The sequence below is a fragment of the Squalius cephalus genome, assembly GCF_949319135.1.
Source record: "Squalius cephalus genome assembly, chromosome: 23".
Taxonomy (NCBI): Eukaryota; Metazoa; Chordata; class Actinopteri; order Cypriniformes; family Leuciscidae; genus Squalius; species Squalius cephalus.
Window position 1 is genome coordinate 20,742,295 of NC_137144.1, and position 15,819 is coordinate 20,758,113.

At 36.8% G+C, this 15,819-nt stretch overlaps 1 protein-coding gene across 4 annotated transcripts in view; it reads right to left on the reverse strand.

The window, feature by feature from the left end:
• The window catches only part of agbl1 (AGBL carboxypeptidase 1), a 201,636-nt gene that overhangs the window by 94,243 nt on the left and 91,574 nt on the right, over positions 1–15,819 (reverse strand). For all 4 annotated transcript variants that reach the window (XR_013819850.1, XM_079859107.1, XM_079859108.1 and 1 more), the window contains 4 exons: positions 10,981–11,189; positions 10,530–10,698; positions 7,016–7,080; positions 5,306–5,422 (listed from right to left, as the gene is read on the reverse strand). Coding sequence is in view for 3 of the 4 variants with exons in the window: in XM_079859107.1 (XP_079715233.1) it covers positions 5,306–5,422; positions 7,016–7,080; positions 10,530–10,698; positions 10,981–11,189 (560 nt within the window). In the remaining variant the exon portion in view is untranslated. The remainder of the gene's footprint in view (positions 1–5,305; positions 5,423–7,015; positions 7,081–10,529; positions 10,699–10,980; positions 11,190–15,819) is intronic.

Here is a 15,819-nt window from a genome sequence, read left to right on the forward strand (position 1 = left end):
CTGCACCCTCTGCTATACCATTGCATTTAAATTTCACTTTTTCCACTCCTCACACTCCTAAAAATATGTGTAAACACAAAAACGCCACAACTTCCATGAATACCAATAGCCGAGGATGCATTAATATAAATGAACCCTTGCTGTATAAAAACATCTCGGGTTTGAGGCTGCATATTGCATCTCAGGGGGGGCCTTGCTTTGTCATATTCGTTTTTCGAAACCACAAATAACAACACTAAAACAATGTAGCAGCACAGATTTGTTTTTCAAAGACTTATTTTAATCACGAACTTGATACAGACAAGTACAACGGCCCTTTTGATGAGCTCTGGGAGTGGGACTGTGGGAACGTGTGCTTGGTTGTTCGTTCAAGTGGGTGAGAGGGAGAAAGCAACGATTCAATTCACATAGGGAACGAACTAATCTGTTTTTAGGTCAATTCAATTACACAATCCACCAACCATTAAAACCTATTCATGTCTGACGATTTTGAAATCAGCACATAAAATAGCAAATAAATTACCAAAATTGTGACATTTGGGAAAGTATTCCACAGCTGTCAAACTCAATTCAGAATGGATATTTCTGGCTAAGTAAGTTTGCAAATATCATGAATTGACTTGAGTTGTCACATACAAACTGATTTGGGGGAAATTTTGGAAAGTGTAGCTTTTCAAGCTATAAGGTACTCAAGCTATAATGAAGCAATTCTTATAAAAAAAAAAACTATAAAAAGCAGCTACATTGAAGCTATTGCAGGAGAAAATATAAGCATAAATAAACATTCAAAAATCAACACCTTAATTCACAACTTACCTGTAAAATATTAAAGTGTCAAATTCATACACAGCTGCCACTATTAAAATAAAAAAAAATTGTTCGGACAAGCGCCAACAATCAGATTTGTGTGTAGGGCAATATAGGGTATATAATATATACTGTATATTATCAACACAAACAGAAAATAAAATTATAAACTAAATATTATGAGTAAGCTATTTAAAATTGTGCAGTAATGCTCGTCATGCCTTGACTAAGGAACTGTGTCAGATACAAAACAAAAAGGCTCATGCATGTCGAGTCTTCGGCTTAGTCAGCAGAGAAACCAGGATGTTGGTGTCATGCTGAATTGAAATGCACATCTAATTTTCAACTCCTGGCTGTCCTGTACAGTATCACACAAAGAGTTGAATATCAAAGGGAAATGTATTATCCTGAGGCGAGTCCTCGGGGGAAGAGACCCTTACGTTACCCTCCCTCTGAGAGCACAAGCTTTGTGCCAATCTCGCTTTCCGGGTTTATGTTTCACATCTCAACCCTTTATCGAGCCCACAATATTTCTGACAGCTCTGCAGTTTTACCCGTGTTCTCTTCAGCGCAACACAGGTATCTTCATATTAAATGTAATGCTTTTTAATGCCTTCTTTTACATTTTTAATGCCATACATGGCCCATGACTAACCAAGGATATTTTATTTTATACATATATATATATATACACTCACCTAAAGGATTATTAGGAACACCTGTTCAATTTCTCATTAATGCAATTATCTAATCAACCAATCACATGGCAGTTGCTTCAATGCATTTAGGGGTGTGGTCCTGGTCAAGACAATCTCCTGAACTCCAAACTGAATGTCAGAATGGGAAAGAAAGGTGATTTAAGCAATTTTGAGCGTGGCATGGTTGTTGGTGCCAGACGGGCCGGTCTGAGTATTTCACAATCTGGTCAGTTACTGGGATTTTCACACACAACCATTTCTAGGGTTTACAAAGAATGGTGTGAAAAGGGAAAAACATCCAGTATGCGGCAGTCCTGTGGGCAAAAATGCCTTGTTGATGCTAGAGGTCAGAGGAGAATGGGCCGACTGATTCAAGCTGATAGAAGAGCAACTTTGACTGAAATAACCACTCGTTACAACCGAGGTATGCAGCAAAGCATTTGTGAAGCCACAACACGCACAACCTTGAGGCGGATGGGCTACAACAGCAGAAGACCCCACCGGGTACCACTCATCTCCCCTGTACTAAAATGAGTTCACTGTACTAAAATGGCCCCCACAGTCACCAGATCTCAACCCAATAGAGCATCTTTGGGATGTGGTGGAACGGGAGCTTCGTGCCCTGGATGTGCATCCCACAAATCTCCATCAACTGCAAGATGCTATCCTATCAATATGGGCCAACATTACTAAAGAATGCTTTCAACACCTTGTTGAATCAATGCCACGTAGAATTAAGGCAGTTCTGAAGGCGAAAGGGGGTCAAACACAGTATTAGTATGGTGTTCCTAATAATCCTTTAGGTGAGTGTATATTAGTGCTGTCAATCTATTAAAAATTTTAACTCGATTAATCACACATTTAACCCATTAAATCATGGCCTTTGTTTTGGCCCGAAGATTATAGGTGGAGCATCGTTGTCATGCAAGATTAATAGCGGGGAACTGATTGGCATGAATGTCCTGCTGTAAATTCTTTTCATCTTGGTATTTTGCACAGCATGCATAATGCAGCGATGTGATTACAATCCCTGCGTCCAATCCAGTCGCAGACTCTCCAGATCACAGTGGCATTTAATGATAATGGGAGAGATACATGAAAGATGCGTACGGAGAAGGGATGGACAGTATGCTTTCAGGGTTTGATATACTGAGTTAAACCAGAAGAAAACAATGCAAAATTGTATAATGAACATTCGTACATTATAATCAATTATAGACAATCCCCAAAAAAAAGAATTCATTTTAAATAATATAATATAATATAATATAATATAATATAATATAATATAATATAATATAATATAAAACTAAAGCAAAGATTAATGTCCAAAATAAATTATAAATAAATGTAATGGTTTCATGTTTTTTATTGTGATGACAAATTAGAATTTATTACATTTTATATTATGAGCAATAATAATAGCAACAATCTTTTTTTTCATACAGCCGTAGTATTAAACAAATCAAATTAATCACACATATAAATGGGACAAATCCATCTAAGATGGTCGGGGTGAGTAAATAATGACATATTTTCATTTTTGGGTGAACTTCTCCTTTAATAACTACTCATTATGAGGAAGAAGCATGGCAAGAACTGCTCGGCCTTTATGTCTAGCATTTGCAGATAGAATTGATTTTAAAAATGTTAAATTGAAACAAAAAAGTGAATTAGTAGCTCGTCATTTCCCTTCGAGACCTGGAATTACAACATCAATACGTGCGAGAGGAAATGAACCAAGGAGAAGCAGCTTTTCAACAGCAGTAGTACATCATGTTATATCATTTGAATTAAAATAGTGGCAGCGTATGAATAAGAAGGGAGTTGAACGTCGATGGACCGGGGGTGTGTTGACATTTCTATTAGTTTGAACTCATCCGCATGCTAAAGGCAGTCACGCAGGGATTTCTGCAAGACAGCCGCAGGCGTGCTATTGTGCTGCTAGAGCAGCCGTCAATCAAAACGATACCAGTCGCTCATGATGGGAAGGGTGGTGACACATTTAAAATGAAGAGTCACACTGAACATATTATAGAACTTGAAATGTCATCACTCATTCCTGTCAATGGCTCTATGGTTGACTGACCCGCAGCAGGGTTAAGAGCAGAATGGTGAAATCACCAGAGGTCTTGCAACCAGCTATAAAGACAGTTTGATATTGATTTATGATTTATGGTTGATTGTTTTTATTCAAAATAAAAACTGAAAATAAATATTAGATTTTGAATGTAGGTAAATGAACAAGAAATATTTAAGGTTCAACACTATTTCTGGATCACTGTATATATGTATGTATACATATGTATGTGTGTATATATATATATATATAGCTACCACATAATTATTGTGACTACTGAGGGATCAGATGAATCATTTCTTGTGGACGTTCAGTTTTCCCCAGAACACTTCAGGTCAGCAAAAACAGGAACAAAATCACTCTATTAAGATGAAGAGTGAGGCAAACATGCCGGCGTTGTAAGGATTTTTTAAAGCATAATGAGGTAATTTTCGGTACAAGCAGTGTCCCTGTTGTGCTCTTAAGCTGCATAGTGTTGTCGTTGCAGTAGGTATTATAGCACATCCTGCTCCCATCAAAATCTCTTACAGCTTCCACACAAGGTCCATTTTCACCCCAAGTGCACTTAGAGACACTTCATATAAACTTTATCCTGGGTGTCTACCATTAAGAGCAGTACACTCGTAACTTTCACGCCTGGCTGCAACAACTAAACCCCAGAGATGCTGACGGTTTCCAAAAAATCTCTTTGAAATATTTCTCAAGAGCGGATTAAAGTGAACATGAAATCAAAATTCACCCCATTTACATTCTTAATGCACATTCCTGGTCTTATTGTGCATGGATTATCAGGCACGTTATTCTCAAGAAAAATGAACGCCATTTCATGTTGTCATCATCTTGAAGTTAAGCATTAATATTCTGGGTTCTATATACTGTTAGTTACACTCAATCGACAGCATCTGTGGCACAGTGTTGATAGCACAAAAATGAATTTCCAAAAATCTGGGTTACATTCAAACACAATGGAAATAAATTTTGTGAACAAAATACTCACTGTTTCAATATTACAGCCACAAGATATCAAGAATATGCATGTTAGCATGATTATAGTGTCAAAAAAATCACTTGGTAACCCTTTCTATCAAAAGTTATACCCAATTTTATAACTTTATCATCATGACAACATGTCCTAAATCACTGTAAAAATTATTTAAACAGCTTTACAGCTCAAATAATACACACATTTTAACAGAATATCTATTGTAAGTGCTATTATGAAATTAAAAGCGTGACATTTTTGCTTTTAAAATCCTCAGAAAATTGGCCTCATTTAGCTCTCTTGTAAATGTCTCAACCGTAACCTCGATTTTGCCTTTTTTAAAGAAAACAAGGGAGACTCTTAAAAAATAAAGGTTCGTCATTGGAATCTATGGTTCCATGAAGAAGCTTAATCCATCGTTCTTTACAGTGGAAAAAAATTTCTTTAGATTTTTTAACTGTTCTTCACACTAAGAAAAAAAATGGTTCTTTTAAGAACTGTTCACTTAAAAGTTTCTTTGGGGAACCAAAAATGGTTCTTCTATGGCATTAGTGTGAAACCCCCTTTTGGAACCTTTTTTTAAAGTAATCAACATTATGTCACAAATGCTGACGTTTAAACGTAACTTGTGTTGAACCTGAAATCTTTTTGAAAAGCCTTGTTTTGAAATACAGTGCTGATGTAGGTATGGAGGTTCAATGGTTTTGGTTTACTGCATCAGAGGGTGAAGACGTTCACCTGGAAGTCATGGTGCAGCTCAGGGCAGAGGCGCACATATTGGCCCAGCTGCTCCAGGGGTCTGTCAGGCTCTGGTCGGGGACACAGCTTGTTCACATCTGTTTCCAGGTCATCTTCCTGCCATGGACAAACACAGAGCTATAAACGCTGTTCACTCATAAGCTTGAATGCAGACTGAAAAATATGTCTTCCCCGTCACTGCATGTGAGGACCAGAGGCCATGTGACCAGCTCCAGCCAATAGAATGTAGCAGGCTCTGACCTCTGACCTTCACTCTGTCTATCTCCTTGGCAAGTGGGCCAAGCAGCAGACAAACAGTAATTGCACACCTTATTTGCCAGGTGAGACACATGTAAGCGGTCACCCCTACAGCTGTGGTGTAAATGTCAATCTCACACATACATACGGAAAAGGCAATTTTTGCAGTTCTTTTTTTTTTAGGGGGGGGGGGGGTCTTAATAGCATCACTTTACCCAATTTCAATGGCTTTTATAGATTTCTGAATATCTTTCCAATAAAGTGAGTATTAAGTCGAAGATCAATCTCAAAATCTAAACACTTACATTATGTTTTGACATAAAAATAAAAGCCCACTTGCATTACAAATACGCCTATGATGTTCACATTTTATAAAAATAAAAATAAATAAAAATAAACATTTATTGGCCCTTTAAAGCACCTTAACATTCTTGTGTTTTTGCATTATGAGGACAAAATGGAAGAGAAAAATAATTATAAGTGGATAAAGTTGAATCATTTAAATATATGGACATGTTCTGAGCCTAAATACTTTGTCTGTAATTATAATCCAGAAATGTTACTTTAGAGCATAAAATTATTTTGGCTAAAGAAAAATCTAAAATATTTAATTTAAAGGTTAAAATTATAATTTTTTAAATATTTTATTTATTCATTTATTTGTTTTGCATGGCATTTATCTGCAGTAGATTCACATTAAATTCAACTTTTCTTATTCAGAACATTGCCTTAAATTATCAGATTAATATCAGTTTTTAATTGATTTATTAATCTCTGATTTTTTGTTTTTTATCAAGACTCAAATACTGCCATTTTTGTCACTGAATAGTAGAAAAGTAGCATATTTGGAGAGTGTCTCTCAAAACAAAGTTTTAATGTAAATTCTTCAGTGACTGTCAAACAGTAGAAATATTATGCCCACATACTTATATGGTATGTGGGCATATCAGGGTCACTGCTAACCAATATGGGTAATATTTCACTGTAAATGTCCATAACTAAATCTTAGAGCATGAATTCACACTACAGAGGGCATAAAGTACCATGTGGCATCTTAGTCATGGCAAGAGGATGAAGCGCAGACATGGAAATAAAGAAATGCATTAACAATATTTGAAGAGAGTGTATAGGGCAGAAGAAGATGAAAGCACTTTGGTTTGGTGGTGCCGTCTCAGCAGGGACAGGATTGTGAAGTCATTGATTTATGGCTGAATCAGGGGCCCTATTATTGAAGTTATGTGAGAACAGGAAGCCGCTTGTGTCAGGCTCCTGTCAAACGCAGAACCTGCTCTTCAATCACATTTTAAGAGGGAGAATGAATCAGTGGAATTTACCGCACATCGTTCGCTCTGTCAAAATTACGACGCAGGATCGAACAGACCGCGATGTGTGCGTGCATGCGTTGAAGGTGCTGCTCACGTCTTCCTCAAGAACGAATCTCAAAACACTCACGTAGTCCCTGTTGTCTGGCTCCTCGTTCTCCGTGTCTTCGTCACTGTCATCTTCTAAACTGCCATCTTTCAATAAGGAAGAAAGAAAGATAAACAACACGCGAGACTAAGGCGTAAATGTCAAGATGAGCAAGATATGGCAGTTCATCTGTAGGATCAAACAGGACCTGCCCAGAGTCCTCAAACATTAGCTCTTTCTACCTCTGATATGTTCACATAAAAGCAGATATCTGCCACATACTCTGGTGGAGTATGTTGTGCTATACCAGAGAGGACAGACAACCATCAAACATAGATAGATAGATAGATAGATAGATAGATAGATAGATAGATAGATAGATAGATAGATAGATAGATAGATAGATAGATAGATAGATAGATAGATAGATAGATAGATAGATAGATAGATAGATAGATAGATAGATCTTTGATTCTTTAAATAAATTTGAACTTTTACAGATAAAATGAAATGAACTAGAAATAAATGTAGTCGTGCCTCTTCTGAGTTCGCTTCACAGGCTTTCATCTGATGTGATGACAGACCAAAACATAACACTAAAATCGATTTAATTTTATAACAACCTCTGCTAAACCAAATGACTGGTTAGTGGTTACATAATTTTTCTTTTTAAAAAGTGTGTTCAAGGTATTTTATTTGGTGTGGATGAGGAGTAAATTGACTGTGGGATAAATTAGGATGAGTCATATATTTTAGAGGGAGGATGTGAATTAATATAACCCAGTTTATGAGAGCTAATAATGTTAATGGCAGCATTGCTAAAATGTCAAAATCACATTAAGTAATTTTGCTGTTAGAACAGTGTTATAAATGTAGTGTTAAACAAGTCTTAGCTTAGCTTTGCTAGTTTAAGTGGATTTGGCTGGTCTCCCAGCTCCCTAAACCCCTCTAAAACCATCAAAATAGGCTAGCCTAATAAGCTTGATGGACAGCTAAGACCAGCAAACCACCTTAGGCTGGTTTAAGATTTTTGGTTTCACTTTATTTTGATGGTCTCTCCCTTTAACACATTCTGTTGACTATAAGTAGAGTTACATCTACATGTCTAATAACTCACATTAGAGTGTTAATAGAGTATTAGTAGGACTGGTAAGTTTAGGGTTAGAATAACAAAGTTACAAAATTGTCAACAGAATGTTCAAAAGGGACCATCAAAATAAAATGTTAGGGTTTTAAAATAGTTATATATAACAGATTGATGCTAAACACTAAACCACTGCCATAATCTCTTACATCACCTAAGGGTGTTTTCCTGTGATTTTCGCAGCTAAAAGCTAATAAGACAGACGAAACAGGTACTACAGCTACAGTCCAATCGTCTTGGAGATTAACATCATCTTATCTGCCTGGCCAGACTGGACAGCAAATATGCTCAGTGTTATGGGTCACTCATATCTTTCCGTTTAGAAGGGTTTGTCTTCAGCAAAGATGCTAACGTTAGCGGTTAGCATGTTAACAGTGCGAAAAACCTGCAGAAACTCCTCGATTAGTAAGCAGGGTGGGTCACAGCGTTATCTCAAACCAGATAGAGGCGGCAACACGTATCATCCCGGTGGGTAAAAAAAAGTCAACCGCACTATTTATTACGATAAACAGATAATCATTTAGTTCGGTCTGATATCGGCCTTCCCAGCTCTCCGGCTCCCTTGCTCGAGATAAAAGCAATGGGAAACTCATTAGTGAGAACGGCCCAGCAGGAAAACTATTGCGTGGTGTCTGAATCTATAAGGTGTTACGTATGAAAAGTGTTGAACAACAATATTCTAGACTCTTGTGCAGAGAAAAGGAGTATTAACGCATTAATACATGTGGCGGAGATGTGTGGTACGTACATATATAAAAACGTGCACACTAACACGCTTCACTATGCTGTAGTGAGTCGAGCACCCACGGTGTCATTGGGCAGGGTTGCCTGGGCAACCAACTCAGAGCTCCCTGCAAAACAAGTGAGTATAGACTATTGTATTGTGGGTCAGCGAAGAGCAATCTGCTGTTCTCTAGCCAAGCATATCTTCCGTTTCTTGTTTTCCTTTACTCTGTTTACGGCTGCTCGGGTTCTGACCTTGTTCAAAGAGAACATTTGCATAAGATGACCTAGTCAAAAAGAAACACGTCTGCCAAAAGAGGGTTGCACTGTAGTTAATTTATGCGCAATACTGCTGTACAGCATTAGAGTTAGAAAAAACAGCATCTTAGTCAAAATGGCCTCTGAATCTGGTTTAGAACAACTGATTCCTCACATTGCCTGCTTTCACAAGGTTCAGTCTTGACATTTACTTCACAGCAAAGGTCTGAATGATCACAACTTGTATGGCTTGTATAGCTATATGTAATAAAATATGTGAGAATATCCCGAAAATATGTGCATTTGAAGTAATAATTGTATAAATTATTATTACATATTTACAATAAGTAATACAATAATAATATTATTAATAATTAAATAATTGTATAATTGTATTAGCATAGCACACATTTGGATTTCTGCCAAATGAGAGAAGTAAATAAGCATGCATTACCCACATGCCAGTAGCGCTTTAAATAAATTCCTTTATAATTGTTTATAATGAATTTTATAATAATTTATGTCTGTTTCATACTTTGTTTCATATTTTTCATTCTTGTTCTGTTCTGAATACCATTAAATTTAAAAAGGATTTATTAGCGTTTGTAAAGTTTGTAAATGTTTCATTTTATTTATTGGTATTTTACATCATTTCTGAATGTAATAATAAAATGTGACTTATATACCGATGTGTCACTCTTTAAGTGTTGTGTTTGCTCATTGGATTATCTGTTTTTGCTGTATTTATTAAACTACTCAGTTATTTTAAACTACCTTTGTTTCCCTTCATCATCATTGGACACTAAACGTTACACAATGCAACTTATCAGTGATTTTTTTTCTCTCTCAACAACGTAATTTTGACCGTGCGACTTATAGTCAGGTGTGACTTATTTCCTGGAAAATAAGGTAATATATAGAAAAATAATTTAAATTGAACATGGAAGTGTCACATTTAAATCAGATTTGAATTCAAATCAATTCAATTTAAATGAACATTGTTCATTCTTTTGTTTTATTGATAATTCTATTATTAGTTATGAAAAACAATTTGTTGCTTGGAAGGAACCAATGAGAGGTATGGATATAAACACTTTCAAACTTTCCCAACTCGCATACTCTGCATTATACAACTCCTACTATAGAAGTCTAATAGAGGAAAAATGGGATATATTGTGTTGGCTGAAAGAATTTTCTAGACTCATTAAATGTCCAGCGCCTGTGTGATAACAGGGGCAAATTTGGCCTGGCCGATAAGGACTTTGTCAGGCACTAATAGCCAAAGGCAGTGTGTAAAGGCTAAATATCTCTAGTGGGACAGACTCAGTGTCCCTAACAGACAGACTGTGCGAGGAGAATAATAGTAACTGTTGGGTGTTTGGCAGTGCAATAAAGAAGCTGGCTTAAAAACCCAGGGAACATGAACCTTACCGTAAAGTCCTAAATCAGCATCCCAGTCATCGACAGGCCTCCCAGGAAGAGGAAAGCTGTAGGCACTCTTATCTGAGGTCAGTGGAAGAGGGACTTTGGGATTGCACTTCCTCATCAGCTGGATCGCCGGTTCCACCAGGGATTCAAGGCCTTTCATGGTCAAGCAGGTCTTCAGACAAAACGTGATCAGTTAGAAATACTTCAAGGTGCTACATGTGATCTCCAAGCAACTTTTCCTCTCGGCAAAATATGTAGCAGAAGCAAAAATGTGCTTCTTTACAGCACATTAACAGACAGTTAGAGCATCATCTGGAAGCGACTGGGGCTGGTTTACATAAAAAGCACAGTGTGATATAAAGGCAAATGATTAAAGCATTACGAACAGAGAAATGTAATTACAGAAGGTAGTAAAAAAAAAAAAAACTAAAAAAGTTCAAACAAAAAATATCACCTGAGTGGTCTGGAAGAGGAGACTAATGCCACCTTCGGCGACCAGAGCGTCTCTGCCCACATCTGAGTTGGCGGCACGGTGCAGGCAATGCAGTAGGGCTCTACGGATAGGAATATTTTTAAGGTTGGTGTCGTTGCTGTGCCAGTCTTCGTACAACTTCAGAAGATCTGCGATGTAGCCTTTTGCGACGGCAGTCCGACAGTTGACCTCTGTAGAAGAACACAAAGAAAATTCTGTATCTTTAATCACACATTAAACGTTGATTTATTCTCTCAGCAAGTAAATATCAATTAAGATGTTCAGCCTGATCAACAGCCTTAAATTGTAATGTTTTGTCAGAGAACATGTCTAGAAGTCAGTGTTGAAGCTACTACAACTGTAGCTTGCCAGGCTAAATGCTAATCATATTAACTTTACTTAGCTACACTACAAACTGCTTTACATATCTACAGTGAAGCCAACTAAATATTTTGCTATAAAAGAGGCCTCTGTGATTCGGTGAATCAATTCCGTTTGAACCAGTACACTGAATGAAACCATCTGAACAAACTGATCAGACAATGCTACATATGAAAAAAGGAGAGTTTATGAGTATGTTTAAGTATTCAATAGCATGTTTTGTTAAGTTACACCACTGCTTGAAAAAAAAAAAAAAAAGTTTGTTTCTGCTGACTTGATATTAAAGATGTCCAGCCTGACAAGTAAATATATTTAGAAGAATGTTTTAGGGAAGCTAATACAGCTGTAGCTTGTCAAGCTAAAAGCAAATCATAGTTAGCTACACTAAAAGCTGCTAAAAAATGATCTACATTGAAGCTAACCAAATATAAAAATTACCAGGATATTGGCAGTTTATTAGTACTTATGAATAATAATGAGTTTGTTGAGGCAAAATTAGTAAATAGTTTGTTAATAGTGAGAATTGGACCCTAATTTTAAGTGTGACTAAGTCGTAAAATGACACAGACACTTGAATGATGGCCAGTTGAATGAAACCATCTGAATGAACCAATTCACTAAAACAAATCGGATAATGCTACATGTGGAGGGGGAAAGAGACAATTTAGCAGCATGTTTTGTAACATCCCTTCTTATTGGAAAAAATAATTGTTTGTTACTGGACATGATAATAGTAAAGGTAACATTTGAGAAATGTAGCTAGGTTAGTAGCGACTCTACTTTTGTATTTACCACTGTAAATATTGCTCATACTCATTAGCTTAATTTTTCGTCCTGGTCTTAATGACCAAGATGTATATCATTATCACTCTTTCCAAGTCCTTTGTCCATAAGGCTTTTGAATAATTAAAGTCTAAGAGGCTGACATCCATTTAACCAAGAACACAGTGTCCATTTGAATACATGCCAAATTTGTTTTTGAGGAGAAAGAAGCTTTTTTGCTAGCTAGCATGTTAGAAACAGGCTAATATTTATTGGAAGCATCTGTATGTATCATTCATATTCAAATTGACCTCTCTTTCTCTCTCACTTTCTCATGTCACGCTCTGTTGCGCTATGTATTAATAAAATGTAATAAGAACATACATCATTCGGGCACTAAAGAGCCATATCAACAGAATGCAATAACACTGGGATGATGGAGAGGGAACAAAAAACCATGTGACTCTGCCTGTCAGAGCGAAAAGATTTCTCAGTGTGGCACAAAAGGTTAAATGAGATCAAAAACAAGATGGCGGAGAGAGAGCCACTCTAGGCGAAGACTTAATTTCCGTTCTTTAAGTCAGTGACAGGTCTGATGCCTGAGGTAAAGCACGGTTATGTCTCATAGCGCCCCTTTGTTCTCTATGTCGTGAATCAGTATATCGTGAACTAGAATACTGCCACTAGCAAGGGTCTTGTTCTACTAACCATTAGGACACTGATGACTCAATTACTTGTGACGAAATTACGAGGTCACGCTAAAATGTAGCTGGTATCAATAACGTCGCTGTGTAATATGCATCATGCATCTTTGTTGTAGCTTATAAAAGTACAGTGCCATTATGAAATATGAGTTTGTCCTTCACTTTTTATTAAGAAATGCAGTGTAAATCCATAATGGTATTCACATATAAATATAGCATAATACAAAAAAAAGGACATAAAAATAAAATAAAATTTGAAATAGAATCTAAATAAAATAATAATAGTGAAAAAAAACTTGAACTTTTAAGTGCACCCTTTGATACTACAGTCCCCCCATTACTGTCACAATTAGGTTGCCTTTGTACATATACAATATTTCCTACATAGAATAAAACACCTAGTGATGCAATTCTTTGTTTGTGCCAATAATCTGTATCTTAGCAACCAAGTTTGATGACATAATTAACTTCTAATATCTAATATCAAAATGGTCACATTAATACAAACACAAGCTGTCTGCTATTATAGGGATTCAAACAGTGACTCATTCAGTTACAGCTTTAGATGAATACAAAAAGAAAGATTATTTTATATTTACATCATTGCTGCACTAAGTATTCAATGTTTTATATGAATAAACACTTAATTCAAAGCTGTTTAAAGGGTTTAAAAACTAGTGAGCCGTTTTAGTAATGCAGTGAGCTGTTTTGTTGTCTACTAAAGTTGGGCATTAACACGGCAAAGGAAGATTAACAGAAAGATACTCAAATAAACATAAAAATACATAGCGCATGAATATTGGATGAAAGGGTCCGTTTTTGTTGAAATTGAATTTTTTTTTTTTTCTTGCTTTGTCAGCCACCTTGGATGGAGTTTGTCGAAATACATTGCGGATCATCTTCTCCACAAAAATTCATGCACAAAAACTATAGCATATAGTGTAAATAATATAAATGCAAAATAATTAAATATAAAATAAATAATTATAAAATTTAGAAAATAAAAATAGAGAATACATTAAAAGAACAAACAGATTGAAATGAAGGAAATGTTTCAAATATTAAGGCTACGCAAAATAATCAGCTAAAGAACGAGGTCACCGGTGAGCTCTATCAGCAGATCAACCGAAGCCAAACTGTTTATTCAAATGAACTAAATGTTTGACTTACAGCACTGCACTGAACCTTGAGTCCATTTGGGACCAACTACTTCATGTTGATCTGCTTTGTGGTTTCAAAAATTCACTAATAGCATTACAAAGAGACAAACAGCTCATCACAATGCTGTTGGTGAAGCGAATATTGTAGTTTGTGTGTACAATTAAATGGAAGTATTTTTGTGCCCACAACCTATGCAAATGTTTTTTTTTTGTTTTTTTTAAGAGTCCACCTCTGGGACTTCACGAACACCAAAACGGTCCCACAGGAAACAGTTAACGATTAAATGGAAATTTAGTTTTATTACAAAATGAAAGTGCTACATTTTAATGCCATTTCAAATCTATCTATCTATCTATCTATCTATCTATCTATCTCTCTATCTATCTGCGCAGAGGATTTGTTTCAGATTCACTGCGTGTCTTCCACTGATCTCTTTCCAGGATTGAACTGACATTATTAAATCAGTGTTTGAAAGCCCACCTGCGAAACTGTCAAAAGAATTTCCACTCTCCTTGTTTTAAGAGAAATCCTCCAAGCTCCGTATTCGGCTGGTTTCTCCATAAATCTCTCAAGCCGAAGACGCTCAGAGAAGGGCAGGGGCCTCCATGCGAGGGAGCTCGCAGGACTCTCAGCCCAAAGTCTCATTGCTTCTGTTGAAGGGGTTGGAAAGCAGCCAATCGCTCTGTGCACTCAGCGCATCTAATGGAGGCCGTGGCAGAGAGCAGCGGGAGTGTTTGCGATATGAAGGTCAACGGTATTTACTTCCATGCACGCAAACCATTCGGTGATGGAATTACAAAAGGAAATAAGGGAAAAAGAACAACACTTTCATGTTGTTCTGGGTAGTTCCGGAGCCTTGGGAATAATACTTTATAACGGAGAGCTGAAACTTGAAGGTGTGTGTTGTGAATCTACTTCTTTGGCTCGTATCCCTCCAGAGCTCCCGGTATGGGAGTCATGAACTTAAGAACACTGCAGTTCTATGACTTGCACAAATACAGCAATCTGAAATATTAATGCCTGCGATGGTTTCTATCAGGCTTGGACTTCTAGAAGGAATTTTTGGTGCAGCTAATGTAGCCTTAGGATTTTCTAGGAGAAAAAAAGCAAGGTCTGGAACAGTGGAATATGGAATGTGATGTCTCAGAATATGAAAATGTCCTGTCATCGCGGACTCAGGAGATTCGTTCTCTTATAATCACTGTTACAAAAACTGCAGCGCAGATCTGATCCGTAGAAAACATGACAATACTTCTGCAAAGCTCGCTGAAGGAAATATGGCCATGTTAGATGATTATCAAGCATTCGCCAAGTCCTCCGGAGAAATAAAAAGCAAGCAGACAAAAAGGCAGTCGACTTAGCTTTGCCCCGATGGAGGAGAATTAATTGCGGCATCACTGGCCAGACGTGTTTCTTTTAGAGGAGGCTCCTAAAAGCCCCACAGAGCATTACGTTATTCACAGGCTCACTGACTGCAGAGCATCAACAGGTGCAGCGCCTGTGTTCTCAATGGGAGAGCGCAGGACGAGACTCACAGAGTCACACTGCCCCCTGCAGGACCATATGTGAACTGTAGGTAGAGTGTGCTAGTATACAAGGATGGATAAATAGCTGCATATTCTCTGCTCTTGCTTCTGTTTAAAGCAACAAAAAAAAGCAACTCAATTTTACTCTGTTTTGGGTTGAGTATGTGATTCTTGTGGAAAAAAATAAAACTTTTTTTATCATGGTGCAGAGAGAGGGCTTGTTTTAAAGCAACATCTCATATTTTAACGTTAAACTGTTTATGAAAATGTCTAAAATCTAATAAATC